This window comes from Kwoniella shandongensis, chromosome 2 (assembly GCF_008629635.2).
Source record: "Kwoniella shandongensis chromosome 2, complete sequence".
Lineage (NCBI taxonomy): Eukaryota > Fungi > Basidiomycota > Tremellomycetes > Tremellales > Cryptococcaceae > Kwoniella > Kwoniella shandongensis.
In genome coordinates, this window is record NC_089288.1 from 1,601,789 (window position 1) to 1,624,209 (window position 22,421).

The following is a 22,421-nucleotide window of genomic DNA, read 5'->3' on the forward strand; positions in this document are numbered from 1 at the left end:
TCATGTTCTTCACAGTGATTCCTCGTCTCACTGGCCTCTCGGTGTCCCTCTCCCTCAGATCTGCAAGTTCTCGCTCTGCTATTGTAAGCTTTGTTCGGTTTGTTTCTGCAGTAGCTGCTAGTTCGGATATTCGCCGTTTGATGGGTGTATTGAGACACGAATTATACTGCTGGAAAAACGCTTCGTTTTCGCTTTGAAGTGAATTTGAAGGACCCTGTGAAGGCGTGGAAACAGTTGGAGGTGGAGTGGATAATGTATCGCCTAGTACTGGCTTCGAATTGAGAGGATGTAACCCTGTTGCTTTCCAGCCAACCATTATATTATGTTCTGACATCGCAACAGCTCGTGCAGCTGCTAAATCTCGGATCCAATCGGCCTTTTGGACACGTCCTCGGCGTACCATATTTGCTCGGTCTATTTGTCTGGCCATAGCAGCCTTGAGAGGACCGAATATGCCGACATCAAGAGGTTGAGTAACATGGGAAGTGTGGGATGGTAGCACCATTAAATCGACAGCGTTGGTCATACATTTGGAGATGAATCGAGCCGTAAGATGTGTTGAGTGTCCGTCAATGATGAGAAGACGTCGTTCTTTGGTATGTTGAGGGTTGGTGGAAGGGAGGAATATTTGTGTAAGCCAGTCGAAGGCTAGGGTCCCGCTAGACCAGCCTTTGTGAGACACAGCCCATCGCCACCCTTGTAAATGGAGATCGGTCGGCAGCCAGTGGCTCTGTAAGCCTTGACCTTTAAATATTACTAATGGTGGTAGTGCTACACCGCTAGCAGACACGCATTCGAGTGAAGTAATCCATTCCTGCTTACCCGGTGCAACTTTTGGGGCCTTCTTCTTCCGTCTTCCTGTGCCATGGTACGTCTCTTTGTTTGCGCCCGGTCCCCTTCCAACCTCCTGCTCTGCTGTGAATAAAACCCTGGTCGATTGTGTTGTGCCAACGGAGTACCCAGTCTCGTCCATGTTGTACATGTTATTGGGGAGTAGTGATTTTTTTAATAATACTTTGCACTTCGGTAAACCAGGGGACAAGCCTCTCGGGAGTAGCGGAGGCGATCCGGCTAGTATCGATTAGCCTCGTCCATACGCTAGTAACTTCTGGATGGCGCCTGCGTAGCTTTTGAAGCCAATTATGACCAAGGGATGGTAACAGACGGTTGGGATTAGCGGTGATAAGAATGCGAGACGTCCGTAGTTGATCGGCAACCTCCAAAACGAGTCTAGGCGCAGGTGGGTGACCACAGAGCGACATACGGCGTATGAAATCGACCAGACAAGTCTCTTCTTCCGGTGTCAGTGCTTGTTGTGGAGTATGGGCTTGATTGTAGGGTTTTCTGCGGCCGGATAATCGATCGGACAAGGTGGAACGAGAAACACCGCATTTCTCAGCAATCTGGCGTATGGACAGGCGGTTTTCGGTTTCTGCTAGTAGTTGAGCCTTGTACATATCGATCGCTGTCTGCATCGGATCGGTAGACGCTCGCATGGCTGAATAATAGTGATATTCATGCGATAATAGGCGAAGAAGAAAGAGATGAAAGAGATGAAAGAGATAGAAATGCGTGGGAAAATGCGGCTAATATGGTGTCCGATAAACGGAGTTGTCCGATAACACAGTGAATGACGTTATACCTTTTAGCTACAGTGCAAGATTAGAAGTAATTGGTAGGCAATACGGAAAAGACTCAATAGATCTCGCAGAGTTTGGAATGAGTCCGGTACGTTGTCAATCCAAGTCCGGCACGAGTCCGGTACGAGTTCGGTGCGAGTCAGAGGTATGTTCGGAAGTGGTAAAGTGGATTCATGACAATGGGTATATTGGCAAACCTGTAAGTTGACACCTCAACCCTACACTCGATGCATGCAACTGCTCCAGTAACTTCTTGATTTTCAAACTGCATACAAGGAATGTATAAATGGATCTGTGTGCTAGGATCACAAGATTTATTTCACAATGTGGCAGGGCCTCCAACACTTACATATCTGAATTCACAATCTGTATATAGGTGTCCATTCAGCAGCAAATGCGAATTTTACAGTTCAGTCATTATTTAATACAGTCGAGCACTGTCATATTAGTAAAGAGTTTCTAAGCACATTACGACCTACATGTGCACCTGCGGGGTGTGATGTGACACTTTGCACCTACTGCACGGGGATAAAGGAAATGTCTATTGCAGAAGACAGCAAACTGGGCTCCTGGAGTGATTGCATCCAATGTGATGTTGCCTATGCAGATGCTGGTGGTGGCTGTCATGGCAATCGTAAAAACGTTGGGTGAATAACCAATTGTGGAATGTTTCTCAATCGCATTTTATGGATAGGGATATATTGCTCACTACAATGATGTGGGGTTTCATACTTTTTGCTAGGACAGAAGAACAGAAGCCGTCTCACTGAGTGCCAACGCTATACTCTACACTTGATACATCCCTATAAAGACTGCAGTGACATAGGAGCATCTGTTTTCAATCTTTACCTCCGACTTTGGGTTAGTCACCCTTATAGGATGTTGTCATGAACAACAACCACCAAGGCCAACGTCCTCGGGGGTCTACAGCCAGAATCGGAAGTTTAGCAGAATCCCGATAATTGTCACCCGTTAATGTGATGTGACGCTCAGCGAGCGTAGTTGGCCACTAGTCAGACGATGCGTTGTTGCAGATACCTAGTATGCGATGAGCGATTCAGACCTGTTGCAGGGTGACATACCCGTGCCTATCATGTATCTTGACCATGTGCTGCTCTTGGTAATCAGACAGGAGGAATCGCACATTCACACCTCTGAGGAACAGCTCCAAATTCGGGTTTGTCCCAAACTCTGAAAATGGGACAGCAAAGATCGCAAAGCCACTCCAATGAGAATGCAGGAGAACTGCCAGAACTGTTGCGCCAGAACCTTATGATGGCCTCGAAACGGACCAGAGTGTAATAAGAAGTTCACATGCAACCACGGGCATGGAAGGGTAGGATAGGTATAGATACAAAGGGACAGGAATTGAACAGCATGCGCATATGTGTGCACAGTGCAATCTGTAAATAACGATCTATATCGGTAGAAGGGTAGGGTAGGTGTTCTAGGGTGATCAGTGTAAAGACCGAGGATCGTCAATCATTGTGTGACCCAAGTGGTGTACGAGGGAACAGCGGTGAGGCAATGCTCCGCCGGGTGTAGTTTAGGTAGCTATGTGCAGCAGACGAGATCGCGATACCAAATAGGGTTTGAAATCAAGTGAGTTTTCGATCACAGCCATGCATTGGATTATATTGTACAACGAAATGCGAATGCAGGTTCCAACCGTCAACGAGCCAACCGATGGGAACAGCTGAAGATAGACCATGGAGTATGGGGCTAGCCGAAGGTCTGTGAAGACCGCGTGGCTCGCTTTTGTTTGCTGAGACGCTGTTAGAATGACATCAATCAGTATGCTTTCTATCATCGCGCGCTGTGAAGACGCGTGCGGGTGCGAGTGAGAAAGTGGATTAAGGAAGGAAACATTGTAGCAACTTACCCAATCGTCCTTGTTCGCAGCAAATCGATCGAAGAGAGGTTCAATCTTTTCTGAAGCCTTACGTTTACTAATCTTGTTCTGATCGGCGACGCGGAAAAAGGTGGGTGCCACCTCCGAAAGCCATTTGGGTTCTATGAGAGTGACTTGGTGCATGTACTCCTCTGTAATAGCCCGTCAGCAACGGAAAAGACGTAGAGAGGGTTGTCCATGACTTACTGGCAGTGAGCACAAGTTCGTAATAGACACACCACTCTGGAGGTCGCTGGAATAGAGCACTGGATGGATGAATGCTGACTGGGGTACCTTCGACCAGCGTCTTGTACCCTTCGGTAGGATCTGTATTTCTATCAGCCTTGGACTACGGGACGCTAACTTGAGCTACGAACCTTTCTTTGCGGCGTTTCTGAAGAATCCAGAGCAGATGGCCATGCGCACTCGATTGAAGTTGGTACCGCAAGACACTGTGGAACAGAAGTCAGTTAAGCCCGTTCGCAGACGTAGGTTTTCGAGCCACTCAGCACCACAACCGTTACATACCTAAATCGTGCTTGTAACGGTCCATGATACCGATCAATTCTACGTCATGTCAGCACGCTTCGTGACTCATTGATGACAAATGGCTCTTACTCACGCTTTCTCACATCTTGGGCAGTCTTCATAGCTCGAGTCTGAATAAAGTTCTCGAAGCACCAGGGATTGCTAAACTTCGATAGCTTCCAACCGTTGTACACAGCCTGCAGTGAAGAGTTAGCATCCCGATTCATCTGCACATAGAGTTGAACTACTTACCAGTAGGGTCAACAAATCACCTTCAGGCTGGTGGAATTTGGCCTTCTTCGCATCCGCCTGCGCTTGCTTGTCTTTGGGCCGGTAATACACCTGACCACCCGCTTGAAGCATAGCAACGATAGTCAAAGCTTCCTCAGAGCAACCATAGTCGACCGACTTGATGAGCATCTTAGACAAGGGTGGATCCAGAGGGAAATCAGCCATTTTCCGTCCTATTCTGGTCAGCAAGCCCTCATCGTCCAGAGCCCCAAGGGCGTAGAGCTGCTCCAAAGCTGTCAACATGGTTGCCGCGGGCGGTGGGTCCATGAAGTCGAAGCTGATGAGGTCGTTGATTCCCATTGCTTTCAGAGTGAGAATGGTGGATGCCAAGTTGGTTCTCTGGATCTCGGGAATGGGATTCGGCAACATTTCGTTCCGATACGCAATTTCCGTGTAAAGTCGATAGCATTTCCCCGGTCCGGTACGACCGGCTCGCCCGGATCGCTGTCGTGCTTGAGCTTGCGAGATGGGCTGAGGCGACAGTCAGCTTTGAGAGCATGAGACGGAATATTCCAAGAACTCACCGTCACAACCAAAGAGTCCATGCCCAGTTTGGGATCATAAGCGTTCTGTTTGGCGAATCCCGGATCGATAACATAGTAGATACCATCTATTGTGATACTTGTTTCTGCGATATTGGTCGCAATTACGACTTTTCGAGCACCCGGTGGAGGGGGATCAAAGATTCGCGACTGCATTTCTGACGGGAGCGCAGCGTAGACCGGAAGAATGAGGAGCTCTGGCACCTGTGGACCCAGGGCTTTGACACGCTCGTATAGCACCTCGCAAGCGGTATCGATTTCTTCCTGACCAGTCAAGAAGAGCAAAATGTCACCCGCAGGTTCCATCAAATGTATTTGCAAGATGGTTATCAAGGACGCTTCAAGGTAATCGGGCTCGGGTTCCTTGGTGTATAGGGTCTCGACAGGGAATGTTCGACCAGGAATGGTGAAAATTGGACAACCCCAGAAGTAAGTCGCGAACTTGGCGGCATCCAGTGTCGCAGAAGTACAGATGAGCTTGAGATCTGGTCGCCTCTTACATGCCTCTGCGCATTTTGTCAACCAAAGTGTCCGGCACCTACAAGAGATTCCACTTACTCTTCAACAGGCCGAACAAAACATCGGTAGCAATTGTCCGCTCGTGGGCCTCGTCCAGCATGATGACAGAATATCGAGAGCAATCAGGATCGACCAGTAGTTCACGCAAGAGCATACCATCAGTCTAGAACGTCAATCAGCTTAGAGAAAAACGTGACCTGGGGCGCGAGTATATGCTTACCATGTATTTGATTTTGGTCTCCGGACTTGTCAGATCCTCGAATCGGATGGTGTATCCAACCTCAGCACCCAGTCGGCAGCCGACTTCTTCTGCTACTCGCTTGGCAACTGAAACAGCGGCTACTTTTCGGGGCTGTGTACATCCAAGTCGGCCTTTCTCAAGGAACCCTTCTTCGGCAAGATATTGGGCCATCTGCGTGGTCTTCCCAGACCCGGTATCTCCGACAACGACTAAGATTTGGTTCTGGATCGACATCAGTCACCGTTGCAACGGACAATAGTCGCCTGACTCACATCGCGGATGGCCTGCACGAGTTGATCCCTTAGTTTGTAAATGGGCAAGCTTCGTCTCTGTTCTTGTATACTAAGGGATGTGATTCGACCGTAGGAGACCACCTTGTTCGCTGCTTTCCACGCGGGTGTCAAAGCAGCTTTTTGACCCATCAAGTTGCCCTTGATATCTGACGCGAACTGTCGGTCAGTTTGACTAGCCATAGGATCCAGCCAAGGTTGATTGATTTCTCGGGACTCGGAATCGGCTTGTTCGTTGGCTTCCAATCGTTTTAGATCTCGACGTTCTTTAGCTAGTGAGGCGCCCGCAAGCGCGGCACGGTTGAGGGTTCTACAAAAGTGTCAGCTTTACATTCCACGATTTCATAGCGAGACTCACCCATCTGGAGCTTTGATGATCTTGACTGGGGAAAGCTCCAAAGTGACCTTTGTCTGGCCTGACAAGAATGACGGTTCAACTTCGTTGACTTCGATGTCGATGTCTTCCTCAACCTCAGGATTTGCTACAGATGTGTTGAAGTCTTCGTCTAGATCGGGATACTGTGCGGTGGTCAGCAGCATTCACTATTGGGATAGAAACGGGATCGAGGCAGTCCTACTCACGTCCGCAGCGTCCACAGCACCACTTGCAATCAGTTGCTTGATCTCGAATCTTTCCGGACTGGACAGTCGTTTAGCACTTGACCCTTTACGTTCGTCCACATGAATCAAAGGAGTTGCATTGCTTCCGGATGTCGGTCGGGCGGCCATTTTTCGCTCGTCATTCGCGATTTCTTCGGCAGTCTTGACGCGAAGATGTGGGCTACGGACACTATCAGCTCGTTCATACACACTCGAATGCAAGAAGGCTCACGAAAGGTCGGCGCCCGTGGTTTGATCAACATCCTTCATGCTCAAGCCAACTTTGGTTCCTGCTATTGACATGACCTTCACCTTCACTGGCTGACCCCTCTTCACGAAATCACCTGCTGCTGTCACTCGCCCATTGGTGATGCTGGACACGTGAACCATACCTGTAGATGGATCAGGGACGTTTTCACTCGTTGAGCGGGACACTCACCTTCGGTCCTACCCTGGACACCTTCCAGTGTAACGAAAGCTCCAAAGTCTCTAACGTTTGAGATGCTTCCATTGTATATCTTATACAAGACTGGTCGCTCGTCCATAGAAGGGCGTCCACTACGCCCTCGACGATCATCTGGGCCTCCAGACGAGCCGTAGCCATTGTTGGAACCCAGTCGACTGCCATAACCGTTGTCCCGACCTCCACCAGATCCGTCTCCGTTCCGCATCTTCTTCGCAGCTGGTTCTCCATCTAGATAGTCCTCAGCTGCCGGTCGATTCCGGCGTTGAGCCACAGCAGCAAGTTGAGCCATCGTATCATCCACCGATAATGACTCCGGCAATTTTTCTGTGCTAGGCTCTTTGCTTGCCCTCTCCTCCAGGTACTTATCTGCCGTGGTCCAATCCCGGTCGGGCACAGACAGGCCCGGGAATTTACGGGCCTGCAGTTGTTTCTGTTCATCTAGTATCGCTCCGTTCTTTTCTGAGGACTTGCCGGACATGGCAGCCGCCTTGGCTTTGGCGGCTTTCCGTTTATATTTCGGGTGCATCGTGACGATCAAACGGTCGAGGTTCTTGACAAAGGAGTCCGGGAAGTCGGCACCGATCTCTCCCAACTTGATTTGAAACGCTTCAGGAGTTTTACTCTGCTCGTGCAACTGTCGCAAATGTATCAGCACTATACTCACAAGTGAAGAGCGCAAAGCCACCTACAGCTATGACGAACTCGGCGAGCTTCTTGTCCTGCAGCTTGGTGTGGTTGAAGAGCTCCTGAGAGACTCTAGACACCAGAGACAGCAGCTCGAGCTTGTATAACTCTTTGTCCGTTGACATTGCGGTGGGACCTAATGCACAAGACGAAGCGCGGTCTAAGATTGTTGAGAGGGGCAAAGAGGAGTATGTATCAACGCGAGACGAGGAGATGGACAGTTGCGAATATGATTGTAAGTGTGATGGTCTAAGTGTGAGGAGAAGTTGTTGAAGGCAACAAGCAGCGTTGCCCGTCGCCACCACCATCACCACAATCAGAACCGATAACGGCGATTATCAAAATTTGCCACGTCATTCTTTTTTTCTTTATCAGTTTACACACATGATTCAGTTAAGGAGGAGGAAAAGGCAACGAACGACATTGTACGTGTATGCATGAAACGGATCAGAATCATCACAGCCAATGAAAGTACCCAGACGGATCAGGACCAGTAACACTACGGGCTATAGTAAGGAAAACACGGTAAGGGGAAAAAGATCAAAGTGTGTTCGTAAAAATGTGGGTCGTAAGGAATGGGTATATCTTCAATCGATTTTATCATTACATTATTTGATAGGGTCCAATTGTCCATGTCGGGAAACATTCTCAGGCATCAATCTAATAGTGGGGAGGTGCCTAAGAGGTCGATACGATCAGCGTTAGAAACCTAGTGTTGAATATTGCGGATATGGACTTACTGCGCCTGGAGGCAAGTTGGCGGCGTGCCCTCCGTTCGAAGAAATCGGGCTGACGAGCTGATTGCGAGAGGAACTTCTTCTTTGGTGTCGGGAAACCCGACGCACGGGATCGTGAGCCGCGACCTGTCCGGTCGTACGGACGGGTCCAGTGTCAACAAGCGAAACGCCCCGCTGAGAGGGTTGACGGGTTCGCCCCGATGATGTTTGCCTTCCGATCTCTTCTGGGTCTGAATACATGGCCGTCGACATCGACGGTTGGGCATATGGTGGTTCAGGCGATGCGGACTGAGGAAGGTAGTTGGACGGAAGTATCGGTTGCTCTGCTTCGTCTTGATAACCTTCACTGGAATACGCTTGGTAAGCGTTATAAGAACTCGGGTGACTGAAAGTCGACGGATTGTCGCTAGGTCCTCGTTCCAAAGTATTGGACATGCCAGATTCGGTTGACGACGGAGAATGGTCGGGTCCAAGAGACGTTCCGCGAGCTGGGGGAAGCGCAAGCTGCGACATGCTTGCTGGGTGGGTTTCTGGACTTGGTGCCAGTTGACTCATAGAGGCGAAGCTTTGGCTTTGACGGAAGAGCGGATTGCTTTCAGTCGTCCCGAATCCGCTGTTGTAAGTCTCACTGGTGGAAACCACCGAGTATCTGTTTGAAGGATGGCCGCTGTGGTCGTTAGTTGACGACATTGGCTTATAACTGCAAACCGGAAACGACTTACCTCTTGGGTGAGCTGGATCGCTGGACCACATCATAGTACTGCGAATCACGGGAAGTGGTACCATTGCGCCATCGACGCTCCCTCTCGAACTCGACCCATCGCTTCATGACGATGTGACTGGAATCGAATACTCCCTCTTTACCTCCATGAGACTCCTCCTTGGCTACTCCCGCAATTTTTCGCGTCTCTCCCCAAGTGAAATCGTCCATATGCCAATAAGAATAAGCCGGTAATACCAAATTCCAGACTGGAAGCGAGACGAGGTACATCAACATCCACCCCACATAGGCGACCTTTCGGGAGGTGATGACAATAAGTACACCGGGCAATCCGAGAATGAAGGCGAGAAGGATCAGAGAGACGGTCGGGCGAGGAATGTGGGTGACTGATTCGGGAATGATCGAAATGACGATGATATACAGGGTAAAGCTGATCGCGGCTGGAAGAACCAGGGTACCGACGAGATCCATGAATACCACGAACTGCATGGAAAAACAGAAAGTTCCGCAGAGATCGCGAACCAGCATGAGTTCGAAAAGATTGTGAACCGTCGAGTTGATCCAACGACGACGTTGTGATAAAAGGACCGGGAAGGTGTCTGGCACAATCGTCTTGCAGACGGCTTGGGGGCAGAAGACCATCTTTCGTTTCGGGAATGTTTTCAACATCAAAGTCGACAAGTATCGATCTTCGCCTAGCAAGAGCAGGTTCTTCTTGTGAAGAGTGTCGACGACGTTTTCAGAGTAATGTTCGCAAATATCCGGGTTGGCGAGGATAGGTACCCAATAACCGCGATCACCTTTGGGTGCCTTGATTCTGTACATACTGAAGCAACCAGGCAAACAGGTGACACCTCCAAAGACCGATTCGAAGGCTTTCGTCAGGTGGTGGGAGATATAATACTCAAAGACTTTGCACATAGTCAGTTATCGATCGAAAAAATAATAACCAATCGAGACATACCTTGAATCATAGTCACCCAAGTTTCCGATTTGTTTGCAATCTTTGTTTCGCCACACAGGCCCATGATCTCATAGTCATTCACCATACAGGCGTTCATACGCGTCAGCGAATCCGGGAAGACCTTTGTGTCTGCATCTACACAGAGAACGGTTTCGTATCGATCTGGAGGAATACCGGTGCATCGCCAGATGGAGTTGAAGAATTCGTATTCCAAAGTGGTCATACGTTCGTCGAACATGACCTTCTGCAAGAAGCTCATGAGTACCATTTGGGAATCACGCTTGCCTCTGTTTCCCGGCTTGGCATCGTTTGCTTCCAACGGGTTGCCGGTCTTCGCCACCAACACCATCGGTACTCTTTGCTGTTTGGATGCTTCGACGGTTTCCGAGTCGTATGAATAGAAACCGGCGTAGACCTTGGCCATGTTGTGGCGCTTATGGCCATCGGCAATCGAAACATACGAGTGAGCCTCAACTTCCTCTGCGGGGACAACGAGCTCTTTCATCATACCCAGAACGATGTCGGGAGTGTATTGCTTAGATCCGGATCCACGAACCATACCATCGCAGACAACCAGGATGAATTTGTGAGAGTTTGGATAATCTGTCGTGGCAAGGGAGTCGATCGTAGTTCGAAGACCCTCGACAGATTCCGAATAGGCCGTCACTAGACAGATGGAATGAACGAGGGGGAACTGGAACGGCTCGAAATCGGGTGCAGGTTGGGGAACCACATTACCGAGAGGGAACGGACAATTGGTGGGGTTAGAGACAGATTGATCGGACAGTGATTGGTGAGAATCGTCTCGGAAGGGTAGAGATGTCGAGCTGCGTGAGTTACGTAGCATGGGTGATCCTGGAGGGGTAGTATGCAAACTGGCACCGAGCTTTGCTCCATAAACACTTGATGCCTGACGTCTCGAGTCACCTCCCATGCCGTATGCGGTAGAAGGTCGTGATGACGAAACGAGCATAGGTTCCGCTTTGCTAAAACGCGACGTGGTCGGCAGGAAAACAGTTTTCCGGGAGTTGCCGCCACCACCACCACCACCACCTTTGCCGTTGTTGTTGGCGTTAGGCCGAAGGTAACCGGGCGCAGCTCGGTAGATATCGTCCGTCCAGTTCTCGATCTCCGCTGCACGTTTCATTCTCTGCTGATAGCTCTCCCCTTCGAAATTTCCCAGACGCCAACTGAGAAACCATCCAAACACGACAGCCATTCCGAATTTGATCATGACCGCGCCGAGGATGAAAACAAGAGACACGTAGAGGACGATATCGGACGCAACGCATCCAATTGATATACTGTCGACGAAGCCAACCTGGATGACGTCCGTCAGACATCGCGCATATTGGGTATGGCCGGATCGTTCGATCAGTGCAGTAATATCTTGACCGGCATAAGTCGAGTTTCTCGTCTTCAAAGTGTCAAAGAAGGCGGGATAAGACACTTGAGTCTTGTCCAGCCATTGAAGAAGGTTCATATCAATGACGGCACTGATGGTCAGCGACAACTCAGGTATTGTGCAAACTTACGATTTATAGACCGCTAGGTTACGAGATGGATCTTCAACCCGCTTCCAAGTGTAGTATATCTCTGCCGTAGGCGCAATTGCTTTGAACTGATCGCGAGCAGCGTTGCTGGTGTGACAGTTTGTGCTATCGGAATATCCGGTAAGATTCGTAGGAGACGTCCCATTCTGGTCGTGGAGGTTGCAAGGGAAGTACCATGCCATCTGGTTGCCTTGCTTCTGAATGCCGGATCCAGGCGCCGGTGTGATAATGTCGAGACAGTGCTTGTTGACATTCTGGAACATAAAGCTCGCGTCTTTGCCGCCTGCCATCCACTCATCCATGTACAGTGGGCTAGTCGTTCCATTGAAAGTGGCCCCAGCCACCGGATGCCTCCATCGAGCAAAATCATAATCGTATCCGTTGATAACCAGAGATCCGTTGTTCGCCTGACCGCCAGCAATGCGAATTTGTTGAGTACCGCACACCGTTTGTGTGAACCCGAATGTCAAGAAACCGACAGCAGCCATGAGATACGCAACGATGCTGACGATTCCCATCTTCTCTCTCCACGCCCGCTGAGCATCCGGCGTTCGTTTGCCGAAAACGTTTCGAAGCACAAAGCCGGGGACGCAAATCGTTAAGAGGTAACAGTAAACCATCCAACAGTCCTTGGGACCTGGAGCAAAGTTGCCTAGACACCCAAAGCTTTCCTCTGACTCCTTTGATGGCCCGGCGCCAGCTCGGTTGGTTTGTGCACCGGTTGGAGGTTGTCGAGGGGTTGCTTGTGATGCTCTTCGCCTGATAGTGGCGCCTCGTTTGAAGATGTTCAACCCAGATTGATGATCGACATCGTCACTGTCTCTAGCAAGTAGAGATTTGCCACGGCGAAGATTGGCTCCTCCAGATCGAGGATTGTACGGTTGATTGCCGGTGGCTATTCGATCAGCACAGTCTTTGGGCAGCTGCACTCACAACTTGGTTGGACGTCTATCTCGTCTTCGGCGGCATGTTCTCGATAATGCCATAACCGATGCCCGGGGTCAATCCGCTCCCTTTCCGGCCGGACCATACTCTTCTTTCTCTTCACATCTGCGCCATTTGAGGCTGAGAATCCCGGATTGACTGAGGCTACATCAACATAAGTCTCATCATCGTATCCGAGCGGCTGTGAATTGTATGCGCCAGCAGAAGTCCCAGACGTGGTGGTGGCGAAGGATGATTTAGATGGGAGATTTTTGGCTGGTGGCCTGGGAGGTTGGTCCTCACGGCCTGATCGACGCGATGGTGGGACAGCCTCCTGAAACGAGACATTCTGGTTGGGGACGGGACGTGACATCGTAGTGTTGTTGGTATCCGAAATTTTATTGACACATAACAGGGTTCGTTGAGATCGTCAAATAGTCGTTAGGGGGCTGTTCCGTATAAGCTGGTCGAGGAAAAAAAGAGCGAGAGGGGATGTGCTGAAGAAGCGGGGTATCAATATTAATTCCGCATGAGAAGATTGAAGAGGAGCCGCCTATGCAAGACGAGATCAAAGCAATGTGGATAAGAGACTGCTGCACTACGATGGGACTTGGCGGGACAATTCACACGCAGGACACGGTTGATAGGTGTGACGAGCGCGATGGCTCAAGTGGTTGGAAGCAAGCAATATGACGTGAAAAGGTGGGATGGTGACAAGCAACACGTCGTTGAACGATTTCTAACTCACTTCTTATCCGATCACTGGAAGTGCACGATTGACTGGTGTCGTCGAGGACCGACCGCGATGCTTAGAGGGGGGAAATGTATGTATGTATGGAAGGAAGGAAGGAAGGAGGGTAGTAAGATGAGGACGATTGAACGGAGAGGAGAGGAAGAAGCAAAGATGAAAGGGGAGGCTGAGGCGGTGTCCAAGGGGGAGAGAGAAGGAGAGAGGAGGTTTGGTTACTTTTTGATCACGTAAACGCGGGAATTGAGGGTCCCAGTTTTGGTTTGGTTTGGTTTGGGAATCGAGCAATTGTTTGGCTGGAATCCTTTTTGGTTGATTTCGTTTGACCTTACAACTTGGGAGTGTTATATATATACTGTGAATGATTGAATGAGATGACTGATGAAAGTGATAGTTCGTGCGGCTGATGAATGATGACCTGCACGAATGCAGAGACGGTACGAGGGTATGATCTTGCTCGAGCTCGTGAGATGAATGAATGGTACGGAGAGGAAGGCTTTAGCTCCCCTCACTGCTCCTACCGTAGTGGAACTGGACGCGGAGGGGCGTGAATGTGGCGCCCTACTCTATGGGAAGGATCAAAAGGCGCGCGTCATGAGATTGGCTGCGAACAGAATACGTCATCTGGACGGGTACACAAAAAGCACATATTCTGCGTGGCTTTTGCACGCCTATTTCGCTCACTTATGGTGCCCCAAACGTGGTTAGTTACCTGTTAGCCATAGCAAGTATACGATGATGACAAGTTACCGCGCACATACGTACAATCGCTGCTCACTACCACTCACTAATCACTACGCCAACCAAATCTACTCGAGTATATGTCCAGTGTATCTACAGTATGTAACCAAATGTCATACTTCACAATTCTCACATCGTCAACATTCCGACATATAAATCTTACCTTGTCTGATCAAATCCCACCGTCACATCACGTCCATTCATGACTACCTTCTCCACTGACCCACACCGATCGTGCTTTATAGACCAGGCCTAATAATAATGCCTTCAAATTCGATACCACCCACTGCACGTCCATTCTCACCTTCACCTCCACGGGAGAATCGTCATTCCGCTTCAAGACCACCATCGTTGCTCTTCGGTGCGCCACCTGTTGTCACGGTCGCTACTTCCTCTAGCATAAATCTTTCCGCTCTCCCTACAACCCCTTCAGTCTATCAATCGCGTTTGGGACGGTCACCTTCTCATGACCACAACATTTCAGATCCAGGTTTCTTTTCGTACATCGATCAACCTCATAGACGTCATGATAGCGAACCCAATCTGAGGCTCGGCAATAGGAAGGGGACTGGAACCGCTCACGGAGAGTTCGTCAGAGGTCGATCGTCAAGTATTCCCGCCAATGGTCAAAACAGGCGAGTCACTGACATGATAAACCAAGTATTGCGTTGCTGACTACCTGACATACAGCGATTCAGAATCATCTACTTCTTCCTCTTCTCCACCCCTCGGCGCCACATCCCTCCTTTCCGCTCTCGCCTCTCCCACTCCACCTTTGTCTCTCGCTAAAGAACAGTCTTCGGTGGTAGCTGGAAAAGTCGACACTTCTGGGTCGCACAGCAGAGTGTCAAGCGAGCCTTTCCACCCACACGTGGTCACGGCGGTCCAACCGGGATCGCCAACATCAGTACACAGTATCCTCAGTTCCACGTCTTCTGGTACCAGCGGCTTTCCCTCTTCCAGGTCACTTCCTAGATTGCATCAGCCCACCATCGTCAAACGACCATCTGGACGTGGATTGGCTTACCTACCGCCTGCGCATCAGATCTCACCATCGAACAGTTCGTTTGCGTTCCACCACTCGCATTCAACGCACTCCAGCCCCGCAGCTGTAGCCTTCGTTACCAATTCGCAATCGACGCCTACTCGTCATGCCCTGAGTCCAATAAGTCGGCTGGGTGACGGAAATGCGGACGTAGCTGTTGACGAAGAAACCCTACCTGAAGAAGGCGACCCGGTCGAATCCCCTGAATCTCCGCACTTCAGAAAAGCTGTGAGCGCGCCTCGTTCCGTTTCGTCCGCATCCTCGTCTGGCTCTGCTTGTCAAGCTCAGCCTAACCTCTCCGAAGTGCTTGCGGACACACATCCTGCATTCGAACGCTCCGGTCCCGATCCTCTCTATCGACGACAGACGATTATCCTGCCTGCCACAACTGAGAATAAGTCGATGCTAAAAAGTCCCGAACAAGCAGAGCCTGATCTACTTCCTGATTCTATTTGGACCGACGGTGATACCACTTTTACGAAAGTGGTTGAGGATAACAGCCTTGACGCAACTCTTAACGAAGTCGCTGACGGTCATCGCGTGGAAGAAGTGGTGAGTGTGATCGACGTGGTCAACAACGTCACTGTCGCTGACCTTGTCATGGTTAAAGTCTACCACCACTGAAAACGATCGCAATTCACATCACCCCACAGCAAGGCAGGAAGATGTGCAGCCCGACGCGCAGCCCCTTGTGACTTCGTCAGAAGTTGATTCTGCCCCTCCAGCCGAGGCATTTTCTCACACACTGACGCCGGTCTTGTCTGAGGGGTCATCAAACACGGATGGGAAACCAGCTGTCGAAATCAACGCCTCGCACGTGAGTTGCCGATCAGGTTTAGGTCACGGTTGGGCTGACAAGTGAACTTGTACAGCTGGATGAGACTTCGATAGATCGCCCCTCAACGGCGAATCAACCGATCCCCGAAACCGCATGGACAGCTCCGTTCGCGGCCAATACCGATGGTCGAGACGTCATCCCTTATCAACCCCGTCGCAAAACAGATTCTATCACTTTCCACCCCCAGGCTCACATCGCGGTCCCGTCAGCCCTGACCTTTTACGCCGGCCTAGGTCATCCGTCCCAGGCTCTGCCCCAGCTCAGCCGATATCGCCTCGAGGTGTCCTTGGCATGGAATGACCCAACCTTTCTGCGATGGCTGCCGGGCCGCAGCTATATTCCTGATTGGAATCTGAAGCTCGTTGGTGGTAGACCGGAAGAACCGATTGTCTTCGATGTGCGAGAGACGACCCGAGCTGTAATTTCGAGAATTCCTATTGTATGGCGATTTGCTTCATGGTTGTAGTGTACTGCACAGTGGTTATGTGTTGTACATGTCATGCATTATGTAACAATATGTCAAACATCTAGGGTATGTGGGATGCTCTACTCTAGTGCGAATATGATGGGTATAACAATCCTAAATGGTGTTCAGTGGAGGAACTTTTGAAGACTATGTTTGGTTCCTTCGTCTGCTTTATCCCAATATGGTCCCAGTCCTACCGCTTGCGATTGCGTAAGAACCTGAACGACATATGATTTCAGCGGGACGGCGTAGGCGGGATCGGCATTCTCCAGAACAAGACGACGTTTTCCTTCGGGTGTGTCTGTAGTGTGAAATGTCAGCGTGAAGTGGCGCCATCATTTGGGGATCGCCAGCGCACCTTGAATTTCGGTCCAGATGGTGGAATGCTCGTCTTGCCATGGCAAAAGACCAGTTCTGACAATCCGGTGTTAGCGTGGAGCACGGGGTAACTAATCGGGCTAGCTCACTCTGGGCCGGAGGGATCTTCCTGCGAAATCTGGACCTCTCCCAAAACGTCAAGGAAGATGTTCACTGGACCATCAGCATTCTTTCCCCTTCTCAGTGACTTACTAAACTCTCCATCGAATCGATCTAATACTTGGTGATTACCCTAGATATCGCGTCAGCGCAAAAGTATATGTAGCTACTTACAGTAGTCAACAATGCTCCAGCTCCCATTGCGACAGCTTTACGCATGCGTGTTTCACCGACGTAATCAAAATTCCTCCAGAGGGCATCCAAAACTTCCTCTAGAAGCTTGGAACCATCCTTTGACTGTCTACGTGCCGACTCGCCCACCATTTGCAGGAACCCGTTTGGATCAACCATTGCGATTCGTGAGAGGATTTCGAGATAGGCAGCAAGAATTTGACCGGAAGCTTTGTCGTCCTCGAGGGCGATAGTAATGTGCTGAAATATACCGGCCGACAGGAGCAGGGTCGCAAGCTGGTTCAGCGGAGCTGTTCGGACAAGCAAGGATATTGTTTGCAGTAACCGCTTTATCGAGTTAGAGTTGGCTTTACTGGTCAGTAGGGCTTTGGCTAAAGTCGAAGTGATGGCATCGCCGTAGGTCTAGGTCGTCAGCTTGGCCACATTCCATGCAACGTACCTGTGTGATGCCCGCAGCGTCCAGTAGAATGTACGAGTCAAGTAAGCCAAGCAACTTTGGTAACAAATCCATATTCTCTCCCAGCATGCTCAATAGACCAGGGAGAAGTCGGATCAGACCAGTGGCTTGAGTAGGTTGGTAGGGTGAAGCAGCATTGTAGAGCGCAGTCTGCCATCTGCGACAAAGATTTTGGTCAGTACATTCACGTGCGAAGAGCAATATGCTCACAATATCAACCCATCCTCCTCGAAGAAATCCTTTGCTGGGGGTTGCAAACTTTCTTCGATCAAGGGAATGACAAGCTCCATCAGATCGCCCGAGGACTCTTTGGCGGCCTGTTCGCGTAAAATGAGCTCTGCTTGAGGTTCCGGAGAGGTAAACTTACAGAAACCAGCTTGGTGGTGAGGACCACGAGCGACGCCTTGAAAAGCCATTCACCTTCGAGACCAGCAGCATTGTGCCCTGACAATCAGCCTATGCCTGACAAGCGGCACTCACATAGTCCAGGCACCGCTTGCGCGAGAGTTGGCAAGAATGGAAGAATCTTGTCTCCCACCCGCTCGATGACAACTCCGATGGTATCGTTGACGTATCGTTTCCCGTCCAAGGTGTTTGATTCGCCGATCAATTTGATGCTGCTTATTAGCTCGAGTCGCTTGGAGAGCACTCACAGTTCTTGGACGGTTTGTTGCAGGAACGGAATGAAGTAGTCGATCGGCATTTCCCATTGCTATCTCGTCAGCCAGTCACCGGTATAGGTGTACTCACGTCGACACACTCCTTGATAGCGACTGCCGCGGTGAGGTGAACAGCTCGGTCGGACGACTCGCCTCTTTCAGAAAGAAGGTGCAAGAGAAGCTGCCATACTATTGGAAGCTTTGCGCATTCTTCGTCCCCACTGACCCACTCCTTGATCAACCACGCAATGCGTCGTTTCACAATCCGATGTCTTATTGTCAGCTTATACTGAAAGGCTGAGCGACTTACAATGGTTGACCTTGTCCAATCCATACACCCATTCCGTTCAGTAACGCGTTGAAGTCGACCCCACCATATGTAGACATTGATCGACTCAGTCGACCTAAAGCACAGTAAACCGACTCGCGACGTAAGACAGACGGCAGATCGTTGGGCGGAGCCGCTATATATGTAAGTCAGTCCTGCGACGTTGCATACCACGTACCTTCCGTAGTTGCGAGTAACTTGAGCATTTCTGGTTCGATAACTTTGTTCTCCCGAGGTATGTGTCGACAAGAGTTGTTCAGAGCAATGAGAACACGCTCGGCACAAGGCTATCAAATCAGCGAGCCACTTCAAACGCGTAACTCACCCTAAACTCGAATGCCCATGCCTCCTCGTCTACGCTCTCTCCAATGAGCCACTCTTCGGGCTCGTCCTCCAAGGCTTCGAGATCGGTCGATGTAAGCGGAAGTAGCTTGTCGACAAGGAGGTGAAAGGCGGAAAGGATGAATTCAGGTGTGAAGACTGACGTCAGCAATAGAACATCCACCTAGACTTACTTTCGGGGTGGTCGAAAGCCAGGATAGGGAGAATATCCTTGAATAAAAGTAAACCCAGAAGGAGGAATCGTTTCGGATACGGGCAAGAATCCGAGTCTAGATGTCAGCCAAGCGCGGGCCGCCTCAACTTACCATCGTTGGCCACGGAACCATCTGAACCAGCAACGACACCGCCAACCTCACCCCACCACCACCCGACTCCTGTTGTAACGTCTTGCACCTTGCAAAAGCCCTTAGGATCTATAGCCAACATGACTCGCCACCATTTGCCGATAGCTCGGAGGTGTTTGGTGAGCGAGCGCAGTAGTTTTTCGGATTGTGCTTCAGAGACAATGCGTAGACGATGAGATTGAACGATAGGGGCATGATGAACAGTATGGTGGACCAGAGAGTGGATCTAGAGCTAGTTAGCACGGCCCACTAGACATTCGACCTACTTTGTGATGAGCGTCTTCTGTCTGCAGACCTTTGGCTCGAGACCAATGCCACTGACAGAATCGGGCGAGAGTTCTAATCTGTCAGCTGAGCCGACATGGGTGAACTCACTTGAAAGAGTATCTTCCCGCTTCGCCGAGAACCCAATCTCCTCTCCCGTTCCTTTCCTCCTCTCCCCAGATAGCTAAAACCCTCTGCAGTGGATCGGTGAAGACTTGCTCGAAAGCTTGCATCACGGCTACACCCTGTGCCACTTTGACAGTACGCCATTCCTTCACCAACGCATTGATAGTCCACAGCGTGTTCAGTAGAACAGTACTCGTAGACGAGGACGACGTAGCTGAAGGATGGTCGAGGTGGGCTAAGCAGGTGAGCAACGGCTCCAAGAGCAGCTGAGGAAGGTTTTGCCAAGTCCGGGGGTATTCGATCCTAGCGACGGCTACCAATAAACTCAATTGAGGTCGAGCGATCTTATCCCCAGTCAGCTTGAATCTTCTGACACTGGACTCACAGCTAGATCCTGCTCCTCCAAGAATCGGAAGAGTCGCTCCCGGACTTCTGGCTTCCTCGCCTCGGGTACTAAGCTGCATCAAATCAGTGAGGTTCAGTTAAATGCCACTCACGCCTTGCTTCTCCATTTCGTTTTGAGCTCTCTGGCGGTGATGACCGAGGCCATGAGTCGCTCTGGCTGACTTAATGAGTGATCACCAGCCAGAGCTTGGAGAGCAATGAAGAACTCTGAAAGTCAGCTGTTGGCCTGTTCTGCCGGTGACTCACCTGGCTCTTTGAACAAATCGGAGAGGGTCTGTTGGTCGCGAACATATCCTTCGTTGGAAGATGGATTGACAACAGCGTGCAGGAGCACACGGAGATCAGTCGACATATTGGACGGCGGCCAAGGAACCTATGCTCGATCCACTCGTTTGGCCTTTTGTTGAATGGAAGGAAGTGATCTGACAAGGGAAAGCGTCTATCTGACAGAGAATGTTGTTAGTTGAACGAAATAATCTCAACTGAATCACCGTTTTGCCATGTTATCGTTCGTGTTCTGGGTCATGTATTTATTCATTACGTAACCATTCAACGCAATTCAAAAGTTCAAAATAGTGCAAGTGACCGTTGTCCCATCATCATCTGCAGTCGTCTTGTGTATCGCATATCCACTTCTTGTCAACTCGGTTCGTCCTTATTTACACCTCGTGCAACTGTCGTCATGATGTCCAACGACTCAGAGCCTTCCACGAGCTCCCTCGTGGCGCCTTCCTCCATGTTTCACTCACGAGTGCACATTGAGGCCGGTGATATCGTCATCCTCTACATGGTGAGTTCTCTTGACCGAGACGGTGTTGCTGACTGCTAGGCTCGTGACAATATGACAGCTATCACAGTCACTCCGGGAGAGTCTTTCCACAACAAGTTCGGACGATATTTCCATGACGATATGATAGGCCACAAATTCGGCTCAAAGGTGAGCTAAGCGGATCAAAGACGGTTTTACTATCATCGGCAGCGCTGAATCGTTTTGAGATAGATGCACTCCCCTCCACCTCATTCGGGTTACTTGCATCTCCTTCGACCGACTCCGGAACTCTGGACATTATCGTTACCGCACCGAACACAGATCCTATACCTGCCCGATATATCTTACATCACGATGAAGCTGGCGGTACGGGTTGGAGGAAAGGTCATCGAAGCCGGAACTGGAAGCGGAAGCATGACGCACAGTATGTCACGGTCGGTCGGTCCCAAGGGCCAGGTCTTCTCATTCGAGTACCATCGTCCTCGTTATGAAGCAGCCTTGTGAGTTATGCAACCAAGCAAAAATTGGAACCAGCTGACCATCATGGACAGAGGGGAGTTTGAGGCTCACGGATTGTCGAATGTCAAGTTGCAACATCGCAACGTGTGTAAGGATGGATTCGAGGGAGCAAGCGACGTCGAAGGAGGTGAGTTGTTTGACGGGCCCAACAAATTCGGGTTGCTGATGGTTCATATAGTGTTTCTTGATCTTCCTGCTCCTTGGGAAGCTATTCCTCATGTGATAAAGACGTTACGGGTGAGTCTTACTGACTATCAGGGCTAAATTTGTCACTGATAAATATTACTACGATCTGCAGTCGGACGTCATCACAAGAATATGCTGTTTCAGCCCATGTCTAGAGCAGGTCCTAAAGACGGTGTCCACCCTTCGCGCGGAGGGATTCTCCGGTGAGTAAGCTCAGAACATAGGTATCCTGTCAAAGCTGACACTTTCTTCATAGATGTATTCACTCAAGAAGTGCTGATACGTACGCACGAGCTTGTACCGCCTCCTTCTTCCTCAGCATCCCAATTGGGATCTATCTCTGCGATCGTCGACAGATTAAAAGGTCACGAAAAGCGCAAAGAGGAACGCAGAGTAATACAGATGAAAACTGCGCGGGAAAAGGTGCGGAAAGCGAAGGAGGCCGCTGGCGAGATAGAAGCTGTGGATGGTGATACGGAAATCGGATCGAAGCGCAAGTTAATGGACGATTCTACGGCCACTGAGCCAGTAGCTCCGTCTGAAACTGTCACCGCGGTTGAAGTCAAGCCTGAGCCATCTACTACAAACGGCTTGACTTCATCATGGTCCGAACCACCCGTATCGTACGACAGCGTGGTTCTCACTCGACCCTCGACCGAAATGAAAGGTCACACTTCCTACCTTACCTTCGCCAGCTTTTACCCTCAATCGATTCGAGAAAGCATAGCTGCCCAGGAAAGTCATAGGTCAACACGTGTTGCACAACTGCAAGCTGAGGGTGGTCGCGCTGGAAGTCAGGACACGGAATATGGGAGCGATGGCTTGGATGAAGTGATGGGAACGTTGACGGAAGAGGAGATGGCTGCCTTAGCTGGTCAATGACATGGCGATTGTATATGCATGGTATGATTTTTATCCTAGCGG

At 50.2% G+C, this 22,421-nt stretch overlaps 6 protein-coding genes across 6 annotated transcripts; 2 read left to right on the forward strand and 4 right to left on the reverse strand.

Moving 5' to 3' along the window:
• Positions 1-3,362: 3,362 nt before the first annotated feature.
• CI109_101256 (uncharacterized protein) lies at positions 3,363-7,817 on the reverse strand (the record flags this gene model as incomplete). Its single annotated transcript, XM_032008359.2, has 16 exons — positions 3,363-3,413; positions 3,523-3,683; positions 3,739-3,858; positions 3,909-3,983; positions 4,060-4,098; positions 4,154-4,256; positions 4,312-4,821; positions 4,875-5,398; positions 5,451-5,574; positions 5,632-5,874; positions 5,925-6,252; positions 6,301-6,461; positions 6,525-6,723; positions 6,775-6,934; positions 6,982-7,642; positions 7,698-7,817. 16 exons carry the CDS (start codon positions 7,815-7,817, stop codon positions 3,363-3,365), a joined length of 3,579 nt encoding a protein of 1,192 aa, XP_031857376.2.
• Positions 7,818-8,352: 535 nt separating this feature from the next.
• On the reverse strand, positions 8,353-11,597 carry CI109_101257 (uncharacterized protein; the record flags this gene model as incomplete). The annotated part of the gene is made up of 4 exons (XM_032008358.2): positions 8,353-8,370; positions 8,433-9,096; positions 9,152-10,061; positions 10,115-11,597. The coding sequence occupies 4 exons, from the start codon at positions 11,595-11,597 to the stop codon at positions 8,353-8,355; spliced, it is 3,075 nt and encodes a 1,024-aa protein (XP_031857375.2).
• A 48-nt stretch (positions 11,598-11,645) lies between these two features.
• On the reverse strand, positions 11,646-12,964 carry CI109_101258 (uncharacterized protein; the record flags this gene model as incomplete). Its single annotated transcript, XM_065966936.1, has 2 exons — positions 11,646-12,562; positions 12,700-12,964. 2 exons carry the CDS (start codon positions 12,962-12,964, stop codon positions 11,646-11,648), a joined length of 1,182 nt encoding a protein of 393 aa, XP_065823008.1.
• Positions 12,965-14,341: 1,377 nt separating this feature from the next.
• CI109_101259 (uncharacterized protein) lies at positions 14,342-16,429 on the forward strand (the record flags this gene model as incomplete). The annotated part of the gene is made up of 4 exons (XM_065966937.1): positions 14,342-14,715; positions 14,771-15,677; positions 15,736-15,942; positions 15,998-16,429. 4 exons carry the CDS (start codon positions 14,342-14,344, stop codon positions 16,427-16,429), a joined length of 1,920 nt encoding a protein of 639 aa, XP_065823009.1.
• Positions 16,430-16,554: 125 nt separating this feature from the next.
• CI109_101260 (uncharacterized protein) lies at positions 16,555-20,375 on the reverse strand (the record flags this gene model as incomplete). The annotated part of the gene is made up of 16 exons (XM_065966938.1): positions 16,555-16,730; positions 16,788-16,843; positions 16,897-16,925; positions 17,081-17,374; positions 17,538-17,712; positions 17,766-17,872; positions 17,923-17,975; positions 18,036-18,172; positions 18,525-18,678; positions 18,721-18,817; positions 18,868-19,022; positions 19,190-19,454; positions 19,524-19,545; positions 19,604-20,071; positions 20,116-20,209; positions 20,270-20,375. 16 exons carry the CDS (start codon positions 20,373-20,375, stop codon positions 16,555-16,557), a joined length of 2,388 nt encoding a protein of 795 aa, XP_065823010.1.
• Positions 20,376-20,708: 333 nt separating this feature from the next.
• CI109_101261 (uncharacterized protein) lies at positions 20,709-22,379 on the forward strand (the record flags this gene model as incomplete). The annotated part of the gene is made up of 7 exons (XM_065966939.1): positions 20,709-20,744; positions 20,853-20,960; positions 21,024-21,292; positions 21,344-21,438; positions 21,490-21,548; positions 21,610-21,700; positions 21,754-22,379. 7 exons carry the CDS (start codon positions 20,709-20,711, stop codon positions 22,377-22,379), a joined length of 1,284 nt encoding a protein of 427 aa, XP_065823011.1.
• Between the last annotated feature and the right edge of the window lie 42 nt (positions 22,380-22,421).